A 24,412-nucleotide genomic window follows, 5' to 3' on the forward strand; every position below is an offset into this window, starting at 1 on the left:
GATGAAAGAGCACATGCACGCGTGAATGGGCTGCAGTCGGCTTGAGCCCAGAGTGGGGTGGGCACAAAGGTCCAGGCTTGCTAAGACCGCTCAGTTCCTCGTGTGAGATCTCTGGCTTTACAGAGATAAGAACCAGTTTGGCTTCTGTTAGCCTGAGTCACCCTCTTGGAAGCTGGGCTTGGCGAGCCCTGCATGGGTGTGTGAAAGCCAGGCACAGGCCCTTCCTCTTCCTCTCTGCAGGTAATCAGGAGGGAAGGAGCAGCTCCGCCCTGGGAGGTGTGGTGGCACAGGTAGTGCCCACTGCTTCTCCTTTACGTGCAGCAGCTTGGTCTGGAGCCAGAGGCTGGACGGTCTCCTAGGACCGCAGATTCTACCAGGCCTTTCCCATGGCTGCAGGTAAGTTTCTCTCACTCCTACTTTTCCATCTGAAAAATAGTGGGGGAGGGAATAGCTACCATTCGTGTTTACCAAATGCTCTCAGACTCTCAAGAGCAAGCTTCCAGGGAGACGTCAAGGGCAGGTAGCTCCAGGCCTGTCTGGGAGACCTGGCTGAGGGGGAGGCAGCAGCAGGCCCCACAGATGCTATGGGGCCGGGGACACTAGCCCAATGCCTGCCAGACCCGCAGGTGACAGAGGGGGCACACCTGCTGCAAGAAAAATCCTGGAGCTCTAGAGTCTGTTGGTCATTTTCCACTGGTGAGAGAGACGTGGAAATTGGGGATATATTTCTGTTCAATGGGAGAAAGAACCATGTGAACTCAATGAGAAACACTGACAGAATTGGGCACCAGGTCCCAAGATCTGAAGGGTCAGACGCAAGGGCAGGGGCCGGAATTCCTTGGCTACACCTGATTCGTTCTAGCGGATGGTTGTCTCATGAGGGTGCAGGCTCAGGTGGTCAGAACTTCTCATTTTTTCAGGAATAGTCAGATATTCCGATTTCCTTCAGCAGTATTTTGATTAAATGAAACAACAGAGTGAGCAAAGAAAATATTCTTTGGGCTGCTACTGGTTTGCAATCTCTGCTTAAGATCTGTGTGGCACAGAGAAAAGAACTTAAACTTGGGAGTCTGAAGACCTAGTTTCGAATTCTGTGCTCGACCTTGAATGGGTGAACTGTTTTCCTTTCTGGGTCTCCCTCTTCTCAGTATCAAGAGGAAGCTGACCAACTCTCAGGGTCTCATGGGCATGGTCATAGCCAATTCTCCCATAAGCCGGCAGACCAGGCGCTCCGCTGAGCAATTAACATGACCCATCTCTTCTAATCCTCACCACAACCCTATGAGGAAGCACTAAGACTGTTTACTGTTTCATAAGTGGGAACTTGGACAGAGAGGTTAAGTAATTTGCCCAAGACCAGACAGCCACTCTAAGGGGAGGAGCTGGGGTCCACTGCAGATGGTCTGTTCCAAACCACCCTATTGTGCTCTTGGATGCAGAGACTGAGTGAGCTCATGCAGGAAGAAGGACTTTGTAAACCACAAGCAGTTTTTCCAAGAGCAGCAAATCCTCCCCTTTCCCTCGGCAGGTGAGGCGATTTCCAGTGGAGTGTGTTAAAATGTCAGCCCATGGTCTTACCCTTCTTTCAAATGTGTAAAGAGGACACCATTCCCAGAACCAGACAGTGATAGAATGTGAAGGAACCTTTATGCTTAAAAACAGTCCACTTTGAAGTATTTTCAACTGGCACATGGTAGGCGCTGAGTAAGTTCGAGTTCAGGAGACGAGGGCGTGCAAGCCCAGTGAAGACACCATGTTTTCTGGGAGGCCAGAAAAGGCCGAGAAGGGAGACCATGGAGACCATGGAGAGATTTAGGGTTTGCCTCAAGGTCTGGGAGCTCGAGGACAGAGGAGCAAGGACCAAGTTGAGTGTGCACCTGGGACATGGAACTTCTCTCACTGGCCCTCTTCCTCCTCTCTAACACCACTGACCTCACAGCCAAGGTGCGTGAAGAAGGTGAGGCCGGAGGAAGAGGATGTAAAGGTAGAGGCAGGGATAATGATAGAGAAACTCCTTTTTTATAGCCTAAGTTTGAAACCAATGTGGAGCTACTGGAGGCAGACTTATTTTGATTTACATAGTTGGAGGAAGTGTGAATGGCTAAATTAAAAATTAACTTGATCCAAAGGGGAGTGATTGACCAACGTTGCATCTGCTGTGGTCTCTTTTCCTGCATGGAAGCCTAAGGCTTTTGGTTCTTGTGTGCTTTATCTACCTACGTGTCTATCTAATAAAATGGATCACATCTCTGCTGGGTAGGACACAATGATTGGCAGCTAATCGCGCCTGCAATTTGCAGTACTAGCCACCAGATGGTATGAGCACCTTTTTAGGATTTGTATTATAGGGTGACCAATCATCTCAGCTTTCCGGAGATGCAGGACTTTCCGTACTAACATTGGAAAGTTCTGGAAAAACCGGGCAAATGGCCACCTTAGTCCAAAGTCAGTTATAGAGCTTTCTTGTTAAGCTCCAAAAGGTTTTCAAATCATCCTTTCCTTACTACCAAAAAAACAAACTCCTAAAATTTCCAAGCAATTGTGGAATAAATTGTTTCTCTAGAAGACTTGAGTTCCAATCAAAAGGAACGCCGTAAGAGCAAATGTAATTTCTGCTTCTATTCCCTGTGCAATGAAGCAGAGAGGAAAGAGGTCAGTTGCCTTTCTGGCAGGACTGGTGTATGGGAAGGGATTCAAGAGCTGGGTTCAAATCCTGCCTCAGCCACCATCTGGGGCAAGTGATTTAATCTTTCTGAGCCTTTATTTCTTATTCTGTGAAGTGAGTGTAAGTATAAACCCGCCTTGAAAGTGGGTGTAAAGATACCCACCTTGCGCAGTTGTCATGAGGGCTAAGTGAGATCCATGGAAAAGAAAGAGCACACAGCCTGAGCCCGAAGCGCAGAAGGTAAGAAACCCAGCTGTGCCCTCCCCCAGTTCCTGGCCCGCTCCCTCTCCCTCTCCACCTGCCTTTGGAGAAGCTAGCTGCCTTATGAAGCTGGTCACCAAAACCAAGAAGGCAGGAGCAAACATGTGCCTCTAGAAGGACCAGATAAGCAGATAAAGAATGGCTTTCGGTTCAGATCCATATCAGACCCAGAACTGCTGGAGCAAAAACTATCTTGGAAGACTTGGAAACTTGTACAAGATCCACAGTAAGTTTGCCATTTGGACCAGGAAGGGAGCATGCTTCTTATGAAGCCGAGACTGATAACAGTTGACTCTATATACAATCTCCCAACAACCGTCCCCAGGCCAGGAGGGCACTCAGGTGGGCCAAGACACCTGGGAGAACCTCTGTCTCCAAACCTGGCCTGTCGCCGTGGGCAGCTTCTCACAAGCTCCTGGGTTTCGTAAAAAATGGACTTGGTTACAGGGCAGGTCTCGGCAGGTGGAAACTGACAAGAGAAGATGTGAGCTGGTGTTTGCCCGTCCTCCTCCTATTTGTACTGATATATTTACTCAGCTCTTGGAAAGAGTAACCAGAGACTTTGTACCATTATCTTAGTAAAAATTTCCGAAGTTTGGGCATGTGTGCTGTGACGCTCACGTACGCAGGAGTTGGTTGAAGGATCTAAACGTGAGATCGAGCTGTTGCAACTTAAGGTGCACATCTGTCCGCCCAAAGCCGGCTGCTTAAATTTTGATGAATGCTGTTTGTGTGACCTGCCTGCAGGCCAGCAGACACAGTTGGAAACGTTTACACCAAGGTTCACTGAGGTGTCCTGGTGAACTGGATTTGTCGGGACGGACCGCTGGCTGTGAGGGGAATGGGACCTGGGGGCTGAGCTGCTGGGCTGAGGCAGGGAGAGATTGGAGTTGGGAAATAAGATGTTCTCTCCCAAGAAGGACCAAGAGCCGTCAGATCTCCCCATCTCTGTGGGGTGCCGGAGCCGGCAGGATCCGCTTGTGAGCATCTCTTCCCAGTTCTGCATTCAGCATGGTCCTGCTGGTGGCTTGGGATCATCCACGGAGGGAGTGTTTATCCCAGAGAAAGCAGCAAAAGCTACTAATGGGAACTTTTTTGGAGAAGCCAGCTGTCCACATGGACCAGCACAGCACAGCCCTGCCTTCAGGCTCAGTGGCCCCAGATCACACACCAGGTCTCATCTATCTGTCCACGGGCCCCAGGGTGATCTTAATGAAAGAAATTTGACAGTGTCACCCTCTGGTTCCAGGTTCTTTAAGATAAATTCCCTGCCCCTCGGTGCAGCATTAAAGGCCCTTCCTCCTCAGACTTCTGCCCAGACTTTTTCACGACTTCTGCCCCTACCCCCAAATTCTGTTTGGACTCTGCCATCCTGAAAAATACAACTCAAGAAATACACATCGGGCTCCACATCTGGCCCAGGGCCAAAATGCCTGCTGTGATAACCAGCAAAGCTAGCAAAATATATTTCGAAATAATCAGATGGCATCAAAGAATGACCAGGGCTTTGAAGAACTGCAGAGGCCCCGACAGGTGGAGGTCAGCCTGGAGGCCTTTTGGCCCAGGAAACATTTTCTGGTTTCAAAAGCCCCAGCTGAGTTTTGGACAGTCTTATGGGGTTGGAGAGGGGGTAGGAGAGGATAAAATTTGTGTTTTATCTCCCACTGAGGAGAAGGGGCCCTGATAAACACCCCAGGTCTGGGCTGGGACCCTAAGGACCGGGACTGAACAGAAATGGAGTAACCTGCCTAGTTCTTGATGCCCCATTGTGACCACTGGAAGCCTGCTGGGGAGAAGGTCACCCGGAAGCACCCCCAGCCTCACTGCCCAGGGGAAGCAAAAGGGAATCATCTCTAGATAAAGACAATATGTCCAGAGCCTCAAATGACCTCTACAATGTTTGTTATACTACCGTGCCCAGCAGTCAATAGAAAGCAGCCAGGCATACGCAAGACAACCTGTGCACCAGACAGAAGCGGATTCCAGAAGGACACGCAGCAGGGATTCAGATAACGCCCTGAGCAGGCATAGGCTTTACAAGAACCATGAATACTATGTCCAAGGATTTAAAAGACAAGACTGAAACTTTTGGCAGAAACCATACCCCCCCAGAAAAGGAAGCAGATGGCAATCCTAGAACTGAGGGATGCAATTAGCTGAGATTGAGAAATAGCATTTATTGAACCCTTCCTATGTGGATGGTGCCCTAAAGGCACCAATAGTGGGCCAGGGCTTGGTCCCAGTACAGCTTGTCGAGTGTCACTCCGAGGACATGGTTGTCCTATTTCCCTCTGAGTGGGCCTTTGTCATTTCTGCTGTTACCAGGGCAGGGCAGGGCTCAACATGTAGAAGGCACTCGATGTCGTTTGCTGCCTTAAGCTCACAGGGAGAGCACAAGGTCTGAGTGGGAAGGCAGGGTCCGCAACGCTGTGTGGTCATCGAACTGAATTCGGGAACTAGAGTGAGGGGCTGAGCACCCGGAACCGAGAATAAGTTTAGTCAGAGATTTCCTGTGGGCAGAAATCATAGGGACACCAACTATTTTTGATAAGACGGAACCAAGAGTGGAATTGTGGCCAGAAGCGTGAGGAGAGGGGAGGAGCCTCAGGTCCCCCGCTCACTTCCTCCCCCAGCCCAGACGGTGAGGGCCTCCCCTCTGGAGTCCAGCCCGGCGAGCCGAGCAGGGTGGATGGGGTTAAGGGCATTGTGACTGACCTTTCCCACTTTACGTGGGGCGAAGAGGCAGACGCAATAGCTTTCCATTGTGTGAGTATCTGCTGCGTGCCAGGGTCAGGGTTGAGTACACCGTGTGCAACATCTCAGTCCTCACGGAACCTGTGACAAGGCCTCAATTATCAACCCGGTCTAATGGATAATGAAACTGCAGACAAGAGAACAGGGCGTGGGTGGCCCAGCTCCTAAGTGGCATGGGAGAGGGCAGCCCCAGGTCAGCGTGACTTCTCAACCTGGCCCTAGGGACTCCCTCCTCCCCACCTGGAAAGGCCTGCTAGGCCACTTCGCCAGCAAAGGTGGAGAACCCAGGGTTCTGCTCTCTGGGAGAAATCTGTCTCTCTGAATTTGGGCTGGAGACAGGGGAGCATTTACCCAGGAGCCACAGTGTGGGTGGGACCTTCACCTGGAATGCTGTCTGAGGGCAGGCAGGCAGGACGGAGCCCCTTGGCGCCCCCTGGGCAAGTCATCCTTCTCTTCAGTCTCCAGGGATGTTTTTCAAGGGGCGCTGGGGTGATATCAAGGAGGGCTTCGGAAGTGGCATTAAAAGACAAGAAGGAGAGAACTTACCACAGTGGGGGCTTGCTGCCTTCCCTCTCAGCAGGGGTGGTGACCAGTTTAGGCCCCTGATGATTCGTAGGTGTTCCAGAAATTATTCAGCAAATGCTGAATGAATGTGGCAAATAATCAAGCAATCAATCCTCCAGCCAGCCCTCCCCCAAACCAACAGAACTCCCCCTTGGCCCTCAAAGGTAGATATTCTTTCTTGCATGTGTTTCAAAGGCGAACACCTTCCTCAAGTCACTCATCTTGTGAGGACCGAGGGGACAAGTACAAGTCACTTTGTCCCTCAAAGTAATCACCCAGAGAAGTGATACAATTTTTGCAGAAATATTCCATTTGCTCTGAAAGAGTTTTTTAAAGATATGAGAAATTCATCTGTAACCTTTATTTTAAAAAATCTTTTAAAATTGAGGTGTAATTGACATATAACATATTAATTTTTTTAAAAATTGAGATATAATTGACATATAACATTAAATTATATTTAATTAAAGTATAATTGACATATAACATTAGTGGTATACAACATAGCTGTTTTCACCTATCATCTGTTTTATATACATAGTTATAAAAGTATCTTTTTTCTTGTGATGAGAACTTTTATGATCGACTCTTTTAGCAACTTTCAACTATACAATGTAGCCATCCTCTTTGAAGGATTTTGACCTCATTTGGACAATGACACTGATTTGTTGGTTAAAAATAAAGTCAGACTCATCAAGATCAGCTGTTGAACAGGATGACCACTGGCTGGGGGTCTGGGGACCCAGATTCTTAGGCGTACCTTTGCTGTTAATGCTCTGTGTGACCTTGGGCAGGTCCCTTTCCCTCTTTGGGTCTTTCTGAATGTTCTTCAAGACAATGATAGGGTGGGTAAGACCACTGCTGAGCTCCCACCCAGTTCTCCAATGGTGTAATCTGTGCTTCTGCATTAACGCTGGGCCCTCTGATTACGTAAAGCCCTGTCCATGCTCTTGCCATCCATAAATAGGAATATGCATACCTTTTTCCTAACTTCTAGAACGTAGTAAGGGAAGAAGTTAATGCTTATGTGTGCTCACTGCAGGCCAGAATTTCTTCCTTCCTGTCTCCCTTCCTCTCTTCCTTTCTCTTTTCCTTCCTACCTCCTCCTTCCTCCCTCTTTTCACCCATAGAGGAAGACATGATCAACCCCACTCTGGGCACTGAGGCAGAAGGGGCAGAGGCAGAGCCCCGAGAAGTTCAAGGTCACATGGGTAGCAAATGGCAAGTGGCAGAGGTGAAATCTGGATCCATCTGTCCAAGAGTTAAGTTGACCCCATTTTTCCAAGACCATAGCTCTCTCCCAGAGAGAGAGCTGAGGTTGAAACACCTCTCAGGAAACTGACTCCATGGCAGGGATCAGCGGACTTCAAGCCAAATGCAGCCAAAAACAACTTCAACAAAAACTCAAGCTGCCCTGTCCTATTCTGAAAAACAGAAATGCCCTGTATTTGTAAATTGTGTTAGAAGGTAACTGGCTTGTCATTTACAGATCACCTATCACTGTTTAAGCGACAATAGCTGAGCTGAGAAATCATGACAGAGACAAACCCTAAAATATTTACTATCTGGTCCTTTACAGAATGTTTGCTAGTCCCTGGTCCAGAGTCCAGCACGGCTGTCCATCCTTCAAAGAACACAAAGTGTCATGAGACTGTTCTGTGTGCCGAAGGGCCCCACCACTTGGCTTGTTAGAAAGGAGGATTTTTCTACTTAAATCTATTTTTTTCCCCCTTATATCTATTTTTAAAAAGGTCAACAAACAGTCTCAGGATACCTGTCAGGCCAATGAGGGAGTCAGTTTTCATTGCGCTCTTCCCAGGAACTCAGTGAAGGGGAAATAGAAATCTTAATTTTGGGGAAATTGCATGGGGGAAAAGGGGAGGGAATCAGTTACGACACCCCGTTGCGACACTGAGCACCGTTGAAAGTGACAACAACAAGGGTTTCTCATTTTGGAAATATGAGGGCATTTCCGTTTCTCAGAGTAGGACAGGGCGGCTTGGGTGAGTGACTATTTTCTTTATAAGCGGCAACTCAGGGCTCGAAATGGCAGTGTCGTGTTGCCTCGCTGTGGCCGCAGAATGGACACCTGCAGGTATCCCCTCAGTTACCTGATCTCTTTCCTCCTTTTCCTGTTCCATTCAGAGATAGCCTGCCATCCCTCGGGGAAGAGACCTTGCAGGATGCAAGTCTTCAGGTAAGGCCGCCCCTGCGAAGGCATGGTGGACGGACAGGCAAATGGAGCCACTACTGGCCGTGGGGGGCCACTGGCCACCACGGTGACTGCGATCTGAGTTTGGGCTGGAAAGGGAGGTCCGTTATTCAGGAAAGGGGAGCCACATCCGTGGTCTTTAGGGAGTGTGTCTCAGAATATCTCAGATGGGCAGAACTTGGCCAGAGGCCTGGCTGATTGTCCCGGAGACTCTGGCAACTCAGTGAGTGACAGCCATGGAGTCATGCTGAGGCTCTTGGCTGGGCAAGGCAGCCAGAGGGAGGCCCGCTGTGGGCGGTGCACAGCCCGGAGGCCCAGACTGCCAGCCAGCCTTGTGGGTCCATGTGGACATGATGGAGGACCCCGCTCCTTTGTGGCCTCAGTTTCCCTGTCTGTGACATGGGGTTAAGGATAACCCTCTGCCTGCCTTACTGGGTTGTTGTGAAGATCAAAGAGCCCCTGAGCATGACTGTGATTTAAAAAAATTGGGCCAGGAGTTTTGTGAGATGTCACCAACATTGTAAAATCAACAGGCTATGGCTCTGTCCCCATGGGCCCTCTGTCCTGTAACATTCTGGGACTAAGCCACACCAGGGTGACTTCACCCTTGAATCGAGTTTCCCTGGCTTAAGATGCAGTTTGGGATTCTGTGCATGTGTGTAGGTGTGTGCATTTCTAGACATGGGAACTTCTTCATGGGCTTTGCCTCTGCCTCCTCCTACTGACTGGGAGCTCCAGGAGATGCACTTCGAGGTCTCTAGTAGGAGACTCATCCAGGAGCTCAGAAGAATCTGGAAAGGTCCGATTTTTACATTTTGTCCAGCCATCCCTCACTGAGCTCATGAGCTCCCCAAAGTCACCCGATGTTACGGGCATTGGTTGCCACACTTCACTTGTGAGGAGATGAGGCACAGTTCCAAGGTCACACAGGTGGGCAGCAGGGCACAGAGGGCCCGTGTTCAGGTTGGGGCTATGCAAGCTTGGCTCTCAGCCCTTCACCAAGGGCTCGATGGCCACATGTGGCTGGTGGCTACCATGGTAGAATGTGGGTACACTGCTTTCGAGAGGTGACAGCTGGGCCTCCTCTTCGTCCATGTAGACCTCAGCGTCTCCTCCATGCCAGGGCTGGGCTAAAGCACCACACCTGTATCAGAAAGCTGAATGCAGGTTCAGTGAGCTCTGGGGGACACAGGAAGAGTGGGGGGAGGCACAGGACTGGGCATACAGAGGTTGTTCACCATAGTGGGGGGCTTTTGCATTTCAGAATCTGGGATATTAACCAGAAGACCTTCTACCTGAGGAACAACCAGCTGGTTGCTGGGTACTTGCAAGGATCAAATACTAAATTGGAAGGTGAGTGGTTGCCAGGAGAGTGGATGCTTTGTGGGTCCTGGGTCATGTTGGCCTGGAGTCTGTGGCTTGCTCCCCAAAACCTTCGGTTCAAAGTCCTAACTCTCGCTGGATCTTTGTGGCTGAGTTGGAAGCTGGGGGAGTCCTGGCCACACTCGAGGGCAGCCTCAGAAGGGTAGGAGAGTTATCTAGTTCTGGAGCCCCCACCTGCTGGCATGGTGTCACAGGGCCACAGCTGGCAGGGAGAGGGCACAGAAAGCAAGGTGCTCCCTTTCCCTCCATGACTATGAAGGCTTCCATGTTCCTATGTTGTTCAGATCCTAACTACCACCCAAAACGAACCCACCACATCTAAATCTGGGTTCTGTCCCTTATCCTCGGACACCACATCAGCCATGTTCTGGTCCTTGTTCTAAACAAGCTCCATAAGCTTGAGCAGGCTTCCCCCACTCCATCCCTCAGTTTCTCCTTCAGGGAAATGAGGCCGGCATGATGGCGCCATGAGAGAGTCTCTGAGCATGAGCTTCCTGGGATGTTTTCACATCCTTGTTGGCTGACTTGGCACAAGGGATGGCTCCCACCCTGCCCCGTCCCCTTGTTCCCAGCTCCCTGCCTTGCCCTAAAAGAGTATAAGACTGGCCTTTCCTGTCCTTCTGTTAATTCTCCTGATGAACATGCCGAAGCACAGGAAGACTGAGATTCTCACTGCTGTGTGAAGGCTCAGAGACTACCAAGGCCAAGAGGCAGGTTCAAAGTCACCCAAGTGCCTGTAGACCAAGCCCTAGGGCCCAGTGTGCTATTTTCCTGCCCCCCTGGAGACCTGGAGCACAGATGTCCTGGGGAGAAGGAAGGACAGGAACCACACAGAGCAGAATCTAGGCAACACAGTCCTTGAAGAGTAACACAGAGACTACTTGGTTTGATCTTCTGTTTGAAGGCAGACCAGGAAGATGGGGCTTTCCTGTCCTTCTGACCTTCGGGGTTTAGTTGGTGGGTGGGCAGTGGGGGGAGACAGAAAAATCTCCTGGGAGAGTCTGGGCTGCCTCCTTCTCTCTGTGCAACCTGACCCTGCCTTCTGCTCTTCCCCAGAGAAGTTAGATGTGGTGCCCATCGAGCCTCATACCGTGTTCCTGGGGATCCATGGGGGGAAGCTGTGTCTGTCCTGTGTCAAGTCTGGCGATGAGACCAGGCTCCAGCTGGAGGTAAGGACCCATCTCAGATAACAACCACCCCAAACCCCATAGCTGGAACAATGGCAGTAGGCTCTTTCTCGGGCTCGGGGTTGATGAGGCAGGTGCAGCGGGCTGTGTGCTCCGCTTGGCGTAGCTCCTGTGCCTCCCGCAGCAGCATCAGCAAGGAGTTCTGCTGGGGGTGGGGGGAGATGATGGCTTCTCACTCCCCAGGCTGCTGTTCCGCATGCTCTCCCGAGGTCAGCGTGGGCCTCCTCACAGCATGGCTGCTGGCTTCCAAGCCAGATTATTCCACAGAGACCAGCCTCCGTGTGCAAATGTGTATCAAACCCTCACTGACATCATTCAGCTCACATCCCATTGGCTGAAGCCAGGCGTGGGGCTAAGTCTAGTCTCGAGAAGGGAGGGGACTGGGAAGCATGGTTGCCTTGGAGGCCCCATTCTCTGTGTGGCACTCTCCTGCCCAAGGCCCCTGATCCACTTGGACTTGCCCTCTTCCAAGGAAGCGAAGCTTCAAGACCTTTCTCTTCTAATCCTTATTTACTCCAACCCACCCACTGGCATCCCATCTGGGGCCCTGTGCTCCTTGCTCCCCGCAGTGTGAAGGGGAAGAGATGGCTTTGCCTCAGGGGCTTGTGGGTCAGGATCTTTACTCAGTGTGAGTGGCTGGAACTAACTGGGGCACCGTCCCTTCTCCCGACCGCAGGACAGGGGCATTCTTTCAGAGGGCGACTACTCCGTGTGGAGGGGGGATGAGGAGGACGTTGTGTGTACTGTGCCCAACGTGCTGTGCTGACCTCTGCCCACCCCCCGTCGCCATGCCCTCTTGCCAGAGGCGCAGGCCAGGAGAGAACTCCGGCCTCCATGTGCACTGCCCTCTGCTGAAGACGCCATGTGTTTACCAAATGTCCTGGCCCAAGGCTGGAGCGGCCAGATTCCCCAAAGTCAAGGCGTGACTGTGGGACAGCCTCTTTGTGTCACTGCTGTCCCAGACAGCCCGGGACACATGGCCAGCTGCAGGGGTCCCTGGTCAGTGTTTCTCCAGCTCCTTCTTTAGGCCAGCCAGGGGCCAAGTGTGAGCAGGGGGAGGGAGGCAGCACGGATCCCTGGGCTCCCCAGCCCTCACTGCTCCTGTCTTGGCCTCCAGGCAGTTAACATCACCGACCTGAGTAAGAGCAAGGATCAAGACAAGCGTTTCACCTTCATCCTCTCGGACAGTGGCCCCACCACCCGCTTCGAGTCTGCCGCCTGCCCCGGCTGGTTCCTCTGCACAGCACTTGAGGCCGACCGGCCCGTCAGCTTCACCAACACCCCCGAAGAGGCCATGACGGTCACCAAGTTCTACTTCCAGAAAGACTAGTGGTGGGACCAGGCTGCACTTGCCCCATGCCCAGCACATCGATGACTCCACAGACACCTCACCACGCTGCCCGCGGCCTCCTGGCTGTCGCGGGGGCTGGGAGGGGCAGCCTTGGTGGGGTGGGCCCTCGGAAGGATGGCCGAGAGCCCCCGTGACAGGACTCTGTCGCCAGCCCCTCAGCTAAGTGACCTCGATGCTGCCTCCATGGTAGTCTTTCTAACGTGCAGCTCAAGCCACAGCCCTGCTCCAGGCCTTCGAGCGGGGCCTGTGCCTTCCGGATGGAAGCCAGGCTGCTCGGCCAGCCGGCCCTCCGCTCTGCCCGCCATGACTCCTTGTCCTTCTCCCTCGCCCTTCGCCTGTCCGCATCCCAGATCCCTCACGCCCCACGCTGCCTGCCAAACCTTGTTTTGCAAATTGAGGCTGTTCTGTGAGGAAAACTCACAGAGTCTGTGCCACAATGGAGGACAAGGATTTCCTTTTTCTTTTAAGCCAACTGCATCCAGTCTGAAAGAGAGTCCTTTATTTAGAGACTGTGGCCTTTCTGGAAAGGGGGCGGGGGAGGGGGAAAGGAGCTCTCCCTTTTGGTTTCCCTGTCTTATTTTTGTAACACCCTAACCTGCAAAAATGAGAAATTAGTTTGTTATGCTGGTCCCTAGTTTTTCTCTTTCTGTCACGTTCCTCACATCTGGCTCCCACTGCCCAGGCCCGGCACCATCTCCACTCCAGGCCTTGTACAGCGGCCCTCTCTCCCAGCCCGCCCATCAGAAGCTCCCAGCTCCCAGGGTGCACAACTTTGGCTTCCCTGGGGCCAGGTCTCCTGGGAGGGAGGAATTGCTCTTGGACTATTTTAGCACTTCGGACGCTCTGAGACTTGTTCAAGGACGGTTGTGTCCGTCTGTCTCCCAGCCCAGAGCCCCAGATTCTGAGCTCCTGAGAGCAGGGAGCATGACCTGGCTGTGTTTGGCCCTTGGCGTATGCTCACTGAATGTGTGTTATGTGTGCAGAGTAGAAAGTCTGCTACTCCCTGTGACTGAAGCTCTGTTTTACAATAAAATCTTGAAAACGTACCTACTTTGCTGGCTATGTCTTTGGCCTCGCCAGGCTTGGTGCGTGGAGAGCTTGGGAAACGAGGAAGCCAAGGGGCCTTTCTCACCCTGGGGGCTAGGCCTGGCTGCCTCTCTTCTGAGAATCCTTTCCTCCTTGGGCCTCACTCTCTCTGGATCTGTGAGAGCGGATCTCACTGTCAGGAAGGTGGGTAGAACCACTGTCCACGATAGCCGCCAACAGAAAACCATCCAAACACCCATCACCGAGGAATGAATACAGACATTGTGTATGTTCATATAAAGCACAGAAAGCAGGAGAACGGCAGTCGGCTGTGTGCCACAGGGAGGTGCACCTTGACCACATGACGGGGGCTGCGGGAGTCACAATGGGAGTCACATTAAGCACTCCTGGAGCGCGAGTCTGTGGACATAAAGCTAAAACAGGACAAACTCAGCCTTTGCAGGGAGGGGTGTGCAGACAGGGGGTGAAAACAGAGAGAGAAGCAGGGACGGGCTGTGTCCGAAAGCGGGGCGGCTGGGTGATCCCCTGGGAGACAGAGGGTCAGATGGGAGCACCCGGAGGCTTTTAGGATCCAGACAACACTCTATCTCTTGGCTGCGGTTAGGTGGTTTTCTGGGTGTATGCTATATTTCACAATTTCAAAATCTAAAAAAAGAAAAGCCTTGCCCCTCTGGGGAGTGAGGAAAGGGGGCACTGGGAAATAATGAGATCGCCGGGTAGACTATTGAATTTGGCCCCTCGAGGTGTAGGAGCTTAAGATCATCCTCGGACCTGGCTCGGCTACCAGCCAGGCCAGCTGCCAGTGTGGTCCCTCCTCCCTCCCGGGTTCTGCTGACTTCTGGACTTGGTCTCTGGAGCCCTCGAGTCAGACCCGACTGGGTGGCCTCTGTCCTTGAGGCCTGCTGCTCCTTGTTCCTAGAGAGAGCTGACTGAGACAGGGTTTGCAAACAGCACTCCTGGCACTTGCCTCCAAGGTCCGGGAAACAGAGCTCAACAAAGCTAGGCCACGAGGCGGGGCTGCAGGTCTCGAACCTGGCTCCAGCCGAGCCCTCTGCTCCTCTCCGCGTCCCCAGCTGGACTTCGCGCACCACTTGGCTGGAAGAGGAGATTTCACTGCTAATAACTAAGTTCAATCGGTTAAAAGGCCACCGATTGGAGAAAATATTTACTATCTCTAGATCTCAGCTCCTCAGAGAAGTCCACCCTGGGGTCAGCCGTCTCTTACTTCCGTGGAAGATGGAAGAAGCCACACACCTGCTCCCCAGGTATGATGTGGGATAAAATGAGCCGGTATGGGAGCAGTGCTGTGCATCAGGGAAGGATCCCAGCAGCTGGTAGATTTTTAGTCCCTGCAAAAGGGGGACGTTCAGGGCAGAAAACCCTTCAGGGCTTAATGGCAACAACAGCAACAACACTTGTGGGGCCCTACTGCCATCCTGCCCTCTGCTGACAGAAGGGAAACTTGGGGTTTGGACTCCTCATGCGATCAAATCAAGCAGCCAGTCGTAGCTAAGTAAGAGGCAAGGGAGCAGACAATCAAGTGCACGGGCTCTCGAGTGTTCCGGCTCTCCCGTTGGCAACGTGCACTCCCGCACAAGCGAGTTAATGTCTTGGAGGCTCTGTTTCCTCCTCTCTAAATGCAGGTGATAGCGAAAGCCTGACTGAAGCTTTGCCATATCACTGTGGTCATATTACTGTCACTTGTTTTCTAAGAGTCAGGGCTCAAGGGAATCTTCAAAGCCTTGCTGCTCCAGGTGTGGTTCCGAGATCAGTATCATCATCATCAGCAGCAGCAGCAGCATTTGGGAGTAAAAGGCAGACCCCCAGGCCCCATGCCAGACTTCCTAACTTAGGATCTTCCTCTGAAGCAGGTCCTCAGGTGATTCAGTGCAAGTTCAAGTTTAAGAAGGTCTCCTTCAAAGTGCAGTGCTCGTGCAGTGTATGAACTCAGGAACATTTGTTAAACCGACTCTCATGATTATAAACCCAACTCATGTCCTCAACATCCCTCTCACTAGCTCACTGATGATACCCAAAACTCGCCTCTTAAGACCTCCTCACTCCGGCTTCAAGGGTTCTTTAAGAGAGGAAAAGCTTTAGGGGCACCTGAGTGGCTCAGTCGGTGAAGCATCTGACTCTTGGTTTCTGCTCAGGTCATGATCTCAGGGTCATGAGATAGAGCTCTGTGTGGGGCTCGGCGATCAGCATGGAGTCCGCTTGTCCCTCTCTCTCATAAATAAACAAAATCTTTAAAAAGAGAGAGAGAAGAAAAGCTTTAAGCCCCTTCTAGAACATCACCAGCTCACTCAGGGATTTTGATCTGTTTTGTTCTACGACATATCCTAAGTCCCTCAAGCAACACTTGGAATGTCCAGGGTGGTCAATTGATATTAGATTAAGCAGTGAATCGGCCATTGATATATAAGTAGGAACTCATGTATTACATGGGTCAGAAAACTTGGGAAGACAGGGAACTTAGGCCACAGAAGTTTTTTTTTTTTTTTTTACTTTATTTTTTTATTTTCAGCATAACAGTATTCATTGTTTTTGCACCACACCCAGTGCTCCATGCAATCCATGCCCTCTCTAATACCCACCACCTGGTTCCCCCAACCTCCCACCCCCTGCCCCTTTAAACCCCTCAGATTGTTTTAGAAAGAAGCCTAGGGGAAAAACAAACAAACAAACAAACAAACAACCCCTGGGCGTTGCAGGTTGCAGATTTTGGAGCACATCAAAGAAAAAGAAACGGCCACAAGGTGGCAGCAGCGCACCCGGGCTTTACTGGGCGGGACCTTGACAGGTGCGCTTCTGCCCTCAGAAGTCTCTCCAGAGCAGTAGGGAGTTGCTACTTAGGAGGACTTGGGGACTTGGGGGTGGGGGGGGGGGACGACTCATGTGTCTAGGTGATGTCACTCAGCAGCACAGTGAGGAATTTCTGGGTCAGAGAGCTCCGAAGCACAGCGGCAGCTTGGGGTCTTTATGGCCTGGGGCTTATCCCCAGCTCGCAGATGTTAGGAGCAGTGTCATGGGGTATGCAAAGCAGGCTGGCCATAAATGGCTACAAACTTGCTTATCTGGGTGATGTTTAAAGCAATTGGTTGTGGAGATATTTGAGTTTGGTCTCAGGTGGGCTTTGGAGCTAACAGTTCACGGTCTGCTGTGAACAAATCAACCGCCTAGGGCTCAGGACAGGCTGGCCTGGGCAGCATGTGAAAGTGACATATCTGTGCTTGAGGCAGTGAGGGTGACTGAGAGGCGGGAGGCTCGGCTGGGAGAACAAAGCTCAGGGGGGGAAGATGGGCATGCTTCGGAGAGGACTGTGGCCTTTTCTGTCTCTTGGAGGCCTGCCTGCGCTGTCAGACCACAGGAGCAGGGAAGAGTTCATTTGAAACTTCGAAACTGAAAGTACAGGGCTTTAGTCTTTAAGGCTTTCACAGTCTAGTCAGAATTTCCCTGCTAACTAGCTGGGTGACCTCAGCCAAGAGCCTTCTCCTCTCTGGGCCAAGGTGTTCTCACTTTACAGAAGGAGGGGGTGAGACTAGGTCTGTGGTTCTCATTCACCTCACCTGTGGAGCTTTTAAAAAAAAAAAAACTGACCCCATCCCCAGAGACTGGTTTGCAGGTGGTCTGGGCATGTCCAGGTCAAGATCCCCTGGGCCAGAAGGTTCCTGAATTCCAGTCCTCCTAGCTGCTCCCTCAGAGTGAGCCTCATCTGGCAGTATCTGGAAATGTAAAGGAGGGAGAATGGTCCTTACCTTCAGGGAGAGGCTCTTTACCAAGTCAGCGGTATATTTTGACTATATTTCAATTTGAGTTGAAGGTAGGAAAAGGTTTTCTACTTTCTTAGTCTGGTTAAGACACACTTTGAACTTCATTTTTTGGGGCATAAATTATGCTAATAGTAGATGTTAAATTGACATAAAATTTCTGCAGATCTCAGGGAAACCAAATAATTTTGTGTTTTCTCTTCATAAAATTATGAAATCCCTAATCAGAGCAGAAAATCTTAGTATGTTTGATATTAAACCCAACTCTCAGAAAAGTTTGGAGAGATAGTGAAGTATGTGTTTTGGGGTTCATATCCTCAGACCTGATGAAGCCTAAAGAGAGGGACGTTCAGCTTTCAAGAGAATGTTTTGCCTCTGGGACTTCTGCTGCGTCGTCAATTGGGTTTTAAAAACAACAACAACCCCAAACCAAAAAGCAAACGAAACCAAACCAAAAAACAGTTCAAGAAATGTCCACCAGAGGTCAGCATTTTACTGAAAAGACTCCTGTACGCCTACCTTCCATCTTCGTTCTGGAAAGAACCTTGAGAAGGCCAGTAACCAGTTCATGCTCTCAGGCTGGTGAAAGTTAGGTTTTTTAATAAAAACTCTCTGAGAAATAGCTGGATTTCACGCCAAGGGAATTATATTTTCACTCAGTCTCTCAGTCAAGCTGCGGTCCTAGTTTGAGCTATTTGCCTCTTGAAGTGCATGAAATATGCAGCGGAAGGTGTCTGTCATGGATGACCAACGTGCAAAAGGTGAGACTCAAGAAGCTCCAAAGGTCTTCTAGTATCTGCTTGAAAATCCAACTCCTGCGGTTCTGTTTCCAGCTGAGGGCCTGGTAGCAGGCTGATTGACATGTGGAACTACCTCCACGCCCCCTTCCCGGGGAAGAATGTGCCCCTGCCTCACCAGAACTCAAGGCAGGAGCCCCAGCGGCATGCCTGCCAGGGACACGTGCCCTTTTTTATGTGCTGGAAAAGGGTTAATGGAGCTCACAAAAGACAGATAAACAAAAAGGCCTAGACACTTACTATAATGAGGAGTGGATCTGGTCTCTATCCTGTCTCCAGGGAGAGCCGATACACAGTCAGCTGACTCGGAGTCAGGGCGGAGTTCCCAGATCCTAGTGACCAGTGGCCTCAAGCTGCCACACCTTGTTATCCACCTCTGTTCAGACGGTCTCCCTGCCAAGGGATGGGAACGGCCAATTCTTAGAGTCAAAGCACACTCTTCCTTGGGCCTTGATGGAACCATCGGGAAACTTCTTTCTCCTTGGCGGTCTTCCTGATTAGTCATGGAAGTTTTCTTTCCTTTCATGGAAGGCCTGTGGCCGAAGCACAGGGACAGGGAGAGGTAGGCAGGGGTTAGATCCCGCCGGGCCTGGCTGGTGATGGTCAGTGTCACAGTCTCTGTCCCGAGGCATAAACAGGACTTGGAAGCTCTGAAACTTACCGTGTCAGCACCCCAGGTCCAATTTTGGGGTGCACACTGTCTTCCTCAGCACCACCGAATTCCTAGTCAACCTTCATATCCAGGCTCCTGGGCCGTTTTCTGGGAAGCCACCAAGGACCATCTGTGCCAGCCCTCCGTACCCTGCTCTCTTGACATCTCCCCCTGGGACTTGGGCCCTGATTGCAGAGTACTGATGGGGCCCTTCCAAAAGTGCATGTTTTAACCATCCTCTGAATGCCTGAAGGTGGGGACAAAAGTGTATTGCATTTGGCAACCTCCAGAGTACTCGGCTACTTCCGTGAAACTGATGAAAACTCATCGCAAACAAATTCCCAAGCATATTCATTTCCTATGCACTTCCCATTTACTCCTTCCTCTTCTTCCAGTGCTCTACCCCAGAGATCCCCTGGGCTGCTTTCCTCTTCTTCCCTGAGGCTTCTGCATGAAGGGCACCTTATTGGGTCTTTTGTGGCCCCCCATCTAAGACAGCATTCGACCCCCTGCCCCCACCCCCCAAAGCCACCTGCATCACCCTTACTTGCTGTCCCTGAACACCTGGCTTTATTTTTCTTTTTGGCCATGATTAACTTCTGACATGTTACATATTTGCTTGTTTGCTCACTTAAATCTATTGCCCTACCACATTTTAAGCTTCATTAAGGCAGGAACAGCTCCCCACATAGGTGCCTGATTAGTAATTCATCGGTCTTTTTCAACAAGCACCTGCTCTATGTCAGTTCCTCGCGCTGGAGAAAACAGCTAGAGTGCTCCCCAGCAAGTCCAGCCAGGAGCAGAAACCCGCTCCAATATATACTGGTAATGCGGAGTAGTTTTACCTGGCTAGAACTTGTATTCCAGTTTTTCTCTCCTTTCTCGTGTGGCATAAAACAACTACTCCTTCTCCTGGGGTAGACATGGGGGCCTAAGGGTACTAATGGCACCTCTATGTCCTTGTTCTGAGAGCCACAAAAGCCTCAGGGGTGTGATGGAATCATCTAAGGAGAAAAAGAAGGGTTTGGATAGTGAATGGAGGGTCACAGCAGAGACAGCAGGAGCCACAACAGGACTGAGTGGGAGACACCACAGTCCTAGACATTCACGGGCCTCTCCACCCCACAGGGCAGGATCCCAAGGCCTGGCCAAACGCAATGTTCTAGGCCCTCTTTCTGTAAAGACCCTTCCCCACCACTCTCCAGCTGCCGGCCCCCAATGCTCGCGTTTCTGCAAAGGAGCTTTCATCTCCTGACCTCCCTCCACCGCAAGGGCTTACCTTTGCGTTTCCAAACAGACCAAAGAGCTCCACTAAGCACAGGGCCCATGAGTTCTAGAAGGGGCAGAGCTTTCAATTTATGGTTGTCTGTAACATTCTTGGGCAGAGGTCCCATTGCTTTCAGACCAGAGCGAAGGGCCTGGGGACCGCCTGAGCTTCTCTACCCACTCCAGACGCCCTCCGCCCTCTGTCAGGAGGCCGGGCGTGCAGTCAGCGGAGGGGCGGGGCCGGCCGCAAGTGGGCGGGGGAGGGGGAGGCAGGTGCGCCACCTTCCCCGCCGAGAGGGTCGCCTAGCAACAGGAAGCCCAGCCCCGAAGTCCGAAGGCTCAGGAAGGTCCAGCTCCACCCTATCACAGCTGGAGAATTCGGAGCAGGCTACTGAAGCTTCCTGAAGCTCGTTGGATTCATTTGAAAAACCAAGATCGCAATACTTGGCAGAGTTGTTTTGATGGTTAAATAACGTATGTGAAAGTACTCTATCAAAGCTCTCTATAAAACCCGGCTTTATAATGTGATAACCTAAGTGTCTCCAGATGTCTCCAGGCTGCGGAAACAAGGCAAATCGCATGATCCGGGAGTCCGGTCCCGCTCCAGCTTCCCCCCACAAGTCCCTGGCTGCCCCCGACAGGACTGCTGGGCTGACCCAGGAAGGGGTCCGCACTGGTGTCTATCAGAACCTCAGCCCCAAACCTTCGACCACTTACTTCCCTCCTCTCCTTATGCAACAGCGTCTGTGCCAAGGGCAACCTCTCCAGATAATCCCAGAGCGTCCAGTTCTCAAAAAGCGTCCAAGCGGGTTCAGAGCAAGGGAGAGAACATGGATTTCTCCAGCGCTGGTACCACTAGGTGGCACTTGTCTCCCCCAAAACCACTCAGTGAGGCTTTTCAGGTCCCAAAGAAAAACTTCACCTGTGGTCCGTTCCCCAGAAGCAGCAGCAGCAGCAGCAGCAGCAACATTTTGCAGGCACAGGGAAGTCTGATCCTGACTTGGGAAGAAAACCTAAGGAGGCAGTGTACAGGGTCCTTCCTCTCCAGCTCACTTTGCCCACAGAACCATTCTCCAAGGCGTCCTATTTTGGAGGTTGGTTTCTGCTTGGCAAATGCATAATCAAATGGCCCCTTTCTGCACCCAGAACGAGAGACCTGCCTGCCCCAAATGCCTTTCCAAGTGTTCATTTTTCCCCAAAACCAAACTGCTTGCTGCTTTGAAATGACAATTTCTCATTCAACACAATACTTCGAGAGTCATCCTTGTGCTGTAGGCCTTCAGTAGAATGTATCTTTTCATTTGCTGAGCACTAACTATTCCAACTGATTAATCACAATTGTTTATTTCTGGGTTTTGAGGTCATTTCCAGTTTTCGTATTTGATAAATGAAGCTGTTGTGAATATTCCTTTGTACAAGTCTTCTCACGGACACTTATTTTTCATTCTCTTGGGTAAGTTGCTAGGAGCGGTGTGTCTGAGTTTCGTGGCAGGTGTGTGTTTCATTTTATCAGAAATTGACAAATTGCTTTCCAAAAAGGTTGCGCATTTTTTAAAAGATTTTATTTACCCATTTGACAGAGAGAGAGATCACAAGTAGACAGAGAGTCAAGCAGAGAGAGAAGGGGAAGCAGGCTCCCTGCTGAGCAGAGAGCCCGACTCGGGGCCCGATCCCAGGACACCAAGATCATGACCTGAGCCGAAGGCAGCAGCTCAATCCACTGAGCCACCCAGGCGCCCAGGTTGCGCATTTTTTAACTGGTTGTTTTAATTTCTCGCTGATATTTGGGATTAGGAGTATTCAATTTTTAGCCATTCTTGGAGGGGTGATGTGGTATCTCGTTGTGCGCATCATTTTGTGCGCTTACTGGTAATTTATCTTTCAGTATAAAGTGGCTGTTCAAGTCTGTTGGCCTTTATTTTAATTGAGGGGTCTGATTTTTACTACTGATATACAGACTGTAACCTGGATATAATTCTTCTGTCAGATATATGTGTTGTCGATATTTTCTCCCCATCTGGAACTTGCTTGTTCATTTCTCTAACAGGGTATTTTGATGAACAGAATTAAACAAAAATTTAAATCCAATTATTGTTGTATAGAATCTTGGTCTCTTACAGAGTTGCAAAATTGTCTCCTTATTTTCTTCTGGATATTTTATAGCTTCAGTTTTTATAGTTAGGTCTATGATCCATTTTGAATTAATTTTTATGTGTGATGTGAGGTGAGACACAGATTTTTTTCTTTTGTAATTGCTTTGTTGCATATCATCTTTTACAGGCCACACGGTTCAACCAGTTAAAGTGTACGATTCAATGGTTTGTGGTACTGTCATGATGAATTTTATGGGTTGGCGGAGCTGAGAGACACCCAGGTAGCTGGTAAAACGTTATTTTGGGGTGTGTCTAGGAGGGCATTTCTGGAAGATGCATTAAGTTAGTAGACTGAGAAGGTGGCCCTCACTCATGCTGGTGGACATGATCCAATCCGTTGAAAAGCACATATGGCAGGGGAAGGATGAATTTCTTCCTCTTCTTCTCTTGCTCTGGCACATTAGCTCCCCTGGGCTTTGGGGCTCATACTGGGGCTTACACCACCAGTGATCCTGGTTTTCCAGCCTGTAGACAGCAGATTGGGGGCTAATTCCTATAATAAATCTCCTGTTTTGTAGAAATCTCTCTCTAGATCCTGTCGGTCCTAGTTGTCTGGAAGACTCGAATACAAGCATCTGTGTCGTGTTGTGCAACAATTACCAAAATCAATTTCATCCTTTTATCACCCCAAACACATGCTCCGTATTTTTAGCAGTCACTGCTCATTTCCCCTTTTCCCTTGTCCTGGCAATGGCGAATCTACTTTCTGTCCCTGTAGATTTGCCTAGTTTGAACATTTTATACAAATGGAAACATGCGATATGTGGTCTTTGGGGACTGTGACTGTTCTTTCACTCAGCAAAATGCTTTTGAAATTAAATCCAGGGCACCTGGGTGGCTCAGCTGTTAAGCGGCTGCCTTCAGCTCAGGTCATGATCCTGGGGTCCTAGGATAAAGGACTGCATTGGGCTGCCTGCTCCGTGGGGAGCCTGCTTCTCCCTCTCCTTGCCCAACTTGTGTTCTCTCTCTCTCTCTTTTAAATATGTGAAATCTGTAAAAGAAAAAAGAAAAGGAATCAAATACATGAAATCTATAAAAGAAAAAAAAAGAAATTAAAACCATATTGTATCATGGATCAGATAGGACAAATAATATTCCACTGTATGCGTAAGCTAAATTTTCTTCATTCATTCATCAGTTGATTGACATTTGGGTTGCCCTACTCTCCGCTACTATGAATAACGCTGCTATAAATATTCCCGGACAAATTTTTGTGTGGGGATATATTTTCATTTCTCTTGGGTATATACCAGAAAGTGGAATTGCTAGGTCATATGGTACTTCCATGTTTAAACTTTGAGGGGCTGTCAAACTGTTTCCCAAAAGCTGCAAGATCTTATAATTTTATAATCCCCCCAACAGTACATGAGGGTTCCACTTTCTCAACAGAAGGATTAACTGTCTTTTTTGTTGTAGTCAGCCCAGTGTGTGAAGGCGTATCTCACCGTGGTTTTGATTTGCATTTCTCTGATGGCTAATGATGTCGAACATCTTTTTTTGTGCTTGTTAGCCATTTGTGTATCTTTTTCTGGAGAAATGTTTATTCAGATCCTTTGCCCATCTTTTAGTTGGGCTATTTGTCTTTTAATTATTGAATTGAAAGCTTTCTTTCTTTACTCTAGATACAAGTCCCAAGGTTCACACTTTACCATGTGAATTTCTAGGTGTTCCAGAACAATCTGTGGAAAGACTTTTCTTTCTCCACTGGAGCACCTTGACACTTTTGTGAAAAGGTGCCCATTGCTCAGATGGGTGTGGATCTGTGTTTGAGCAGTCTGATTCTACACTGATCTGCTTCTCTGTCTTTATGCCATTTTGGTTTGAAGTGCTTCCTGTTTCCTTGCGATGTCTTTTTTGACCCATGGGTTGTCTAGTAGAGGTATCTTACTTGATGTGTCATTTTCCAGATAAAACACTGTTGTTGATTTGTAGCTTAATTCCACTGAGATGGAGAAGATACCATGTCCATGAGTGGACCCAATGAAATTCAGGCGTTGTTCAACATTCTGTACGGTCAGTCTTCGTCCTTTATCCCAAAGCACCTAGTCAATGCCTAATGTATGTGCTGCTGGTTCACAAGGAATGTTTGTAGAGTGAATCGATAAATTAATAAATTATAGGATTGCAGATGTAGCATCACAGCCCCTTCTAAAAACGACAAAGCATTAGCCCTGCATGGTAATGTAGATCATGAACTCTAGGTCCTTCTGCCTGTGTGACCTTGGTCAGGCTACTTACCTCTCTGTGTCTCTGTTTCTTCATTATATGAAAAGCTTCCTACCTCATTGGGTAGTTGTGAGGATTACATGCGTTAAGACACATAGGGAACTATTGGCTGGCATCTGGTTAA

General features: G+C 49.9%; 1 protein-coding gene and 2 long non-coding RNA genes across 6 annotated transcripts; 1 reads left to right on the forward strand and 2 right to left on the reverse strand.

Moving 5' to 3' along the window:
- The first annotated feature begins 245 nt into the window (after window positions 1-245).
- IL1RN (interleukin 1 receptor antagonist) lies at window positions 246-13,423 on the forward strand. Of its 4 annotated transcripts, none has more exons than XM_082743446.1 (5): window positions 246-396; window positions 8,390-8,441; window positions 9,721-9,809; window positions 10,896-11,008; window positions 12,144-13,423. In XM_082743446.1, the coding sequence occupies exons 1-5, from the start codon at window positions 387-389 to the stop codon at window positions 12,354-12,356; spliced, it is 477 nt and encodes a 158-aa protein (XP_082599572.1). In that variant the 5' UTR covers window positions 246-386; the 3' UTR covers window positions 12,357-13,423. The 4 variants fall into 4 exon arrangements, with proteins under 4 accessions (XP_082599572.1, XP_082599571.1, XP_082599573.1 ...); XM_082743445.1 differs by lacking the exon at window positions 246-396 and adding an exon at window positions 8,190-8,247; XM_082743447.1 differs by lacking the exons at window positions 246-396; window positions 8,390-8,441 and adding an exon at window positions 8,265-8,339.
- LOC309870872 lies at window positions 5,084-8,171 on the reverse strand. Its single transcript, XR_014314862.1, has 4 exons — window positions 8,019-8,171; window positions 6,063-6,185; window positions 5,642-5,761; window positions 5,084-5,395 (listed from the first exon to the last, which is right to left on the reverse strand). It is a non-coding gene; the product is annotated as an uncharacterized lncRNA (long non-coding RNA).
- A 2,678-nt stretch (window positions 13,424-16,101) lies between the features above and the next one.
- Window positions 16,102-20,100, reverse strand: LOC309872104. Its single transcript, XR_014315668.1, has 3 exons — window positions 19,923-20,100; window positions 18,232-18,524; window positions 16,102-17,149 (listed from the first exon to the last, which is right to left on the reverse strand). It is a non-coding gene; the product is annotated as an uncharacterized lncRNA (long non-coding RNA).
- Between the last annotated feature and the right edge of the window lie 4,312 nt (window positions 20,101-24,412).

Source organism: Mustela nivalis (genome assembly GCF_964662115.1).
Source record: "Mustela nivalis genome assembly, chromosome: 8".
In the NCBI taxonomy this organism is placed as follows: Eukaryota; Metazoa; Chordata; class Mammalia; order Carnivora; family Mustelidae; genus Mustela; species Mustela nivalis.

Excerpts from the sequence above, each read along its gene's own strand:
- IL1RN (XM_082743444.1), top strand. The coding sequence starts at position 8,326 with ATGGACACCTGCAGGTATCCCCTCAGTTACCTGATCTCTTTCCTCCTT. Across the intron at positions 9,810-10,895 it reads ATCAAATACTAAATTGGAAG|AGAAGTTAGATGTGGTGCCC; the intron begins GTGAGTGGTTGC and ends GCTCTTCCCCAG. Across the intron at positions 11,009-12,143 it reads AGACCAGGCTCCAGCTGGAG|GCAGTTAACATCACCGACCT; the intron begins GTAAGGACCCAT and ends CTTGGCCTCCAG.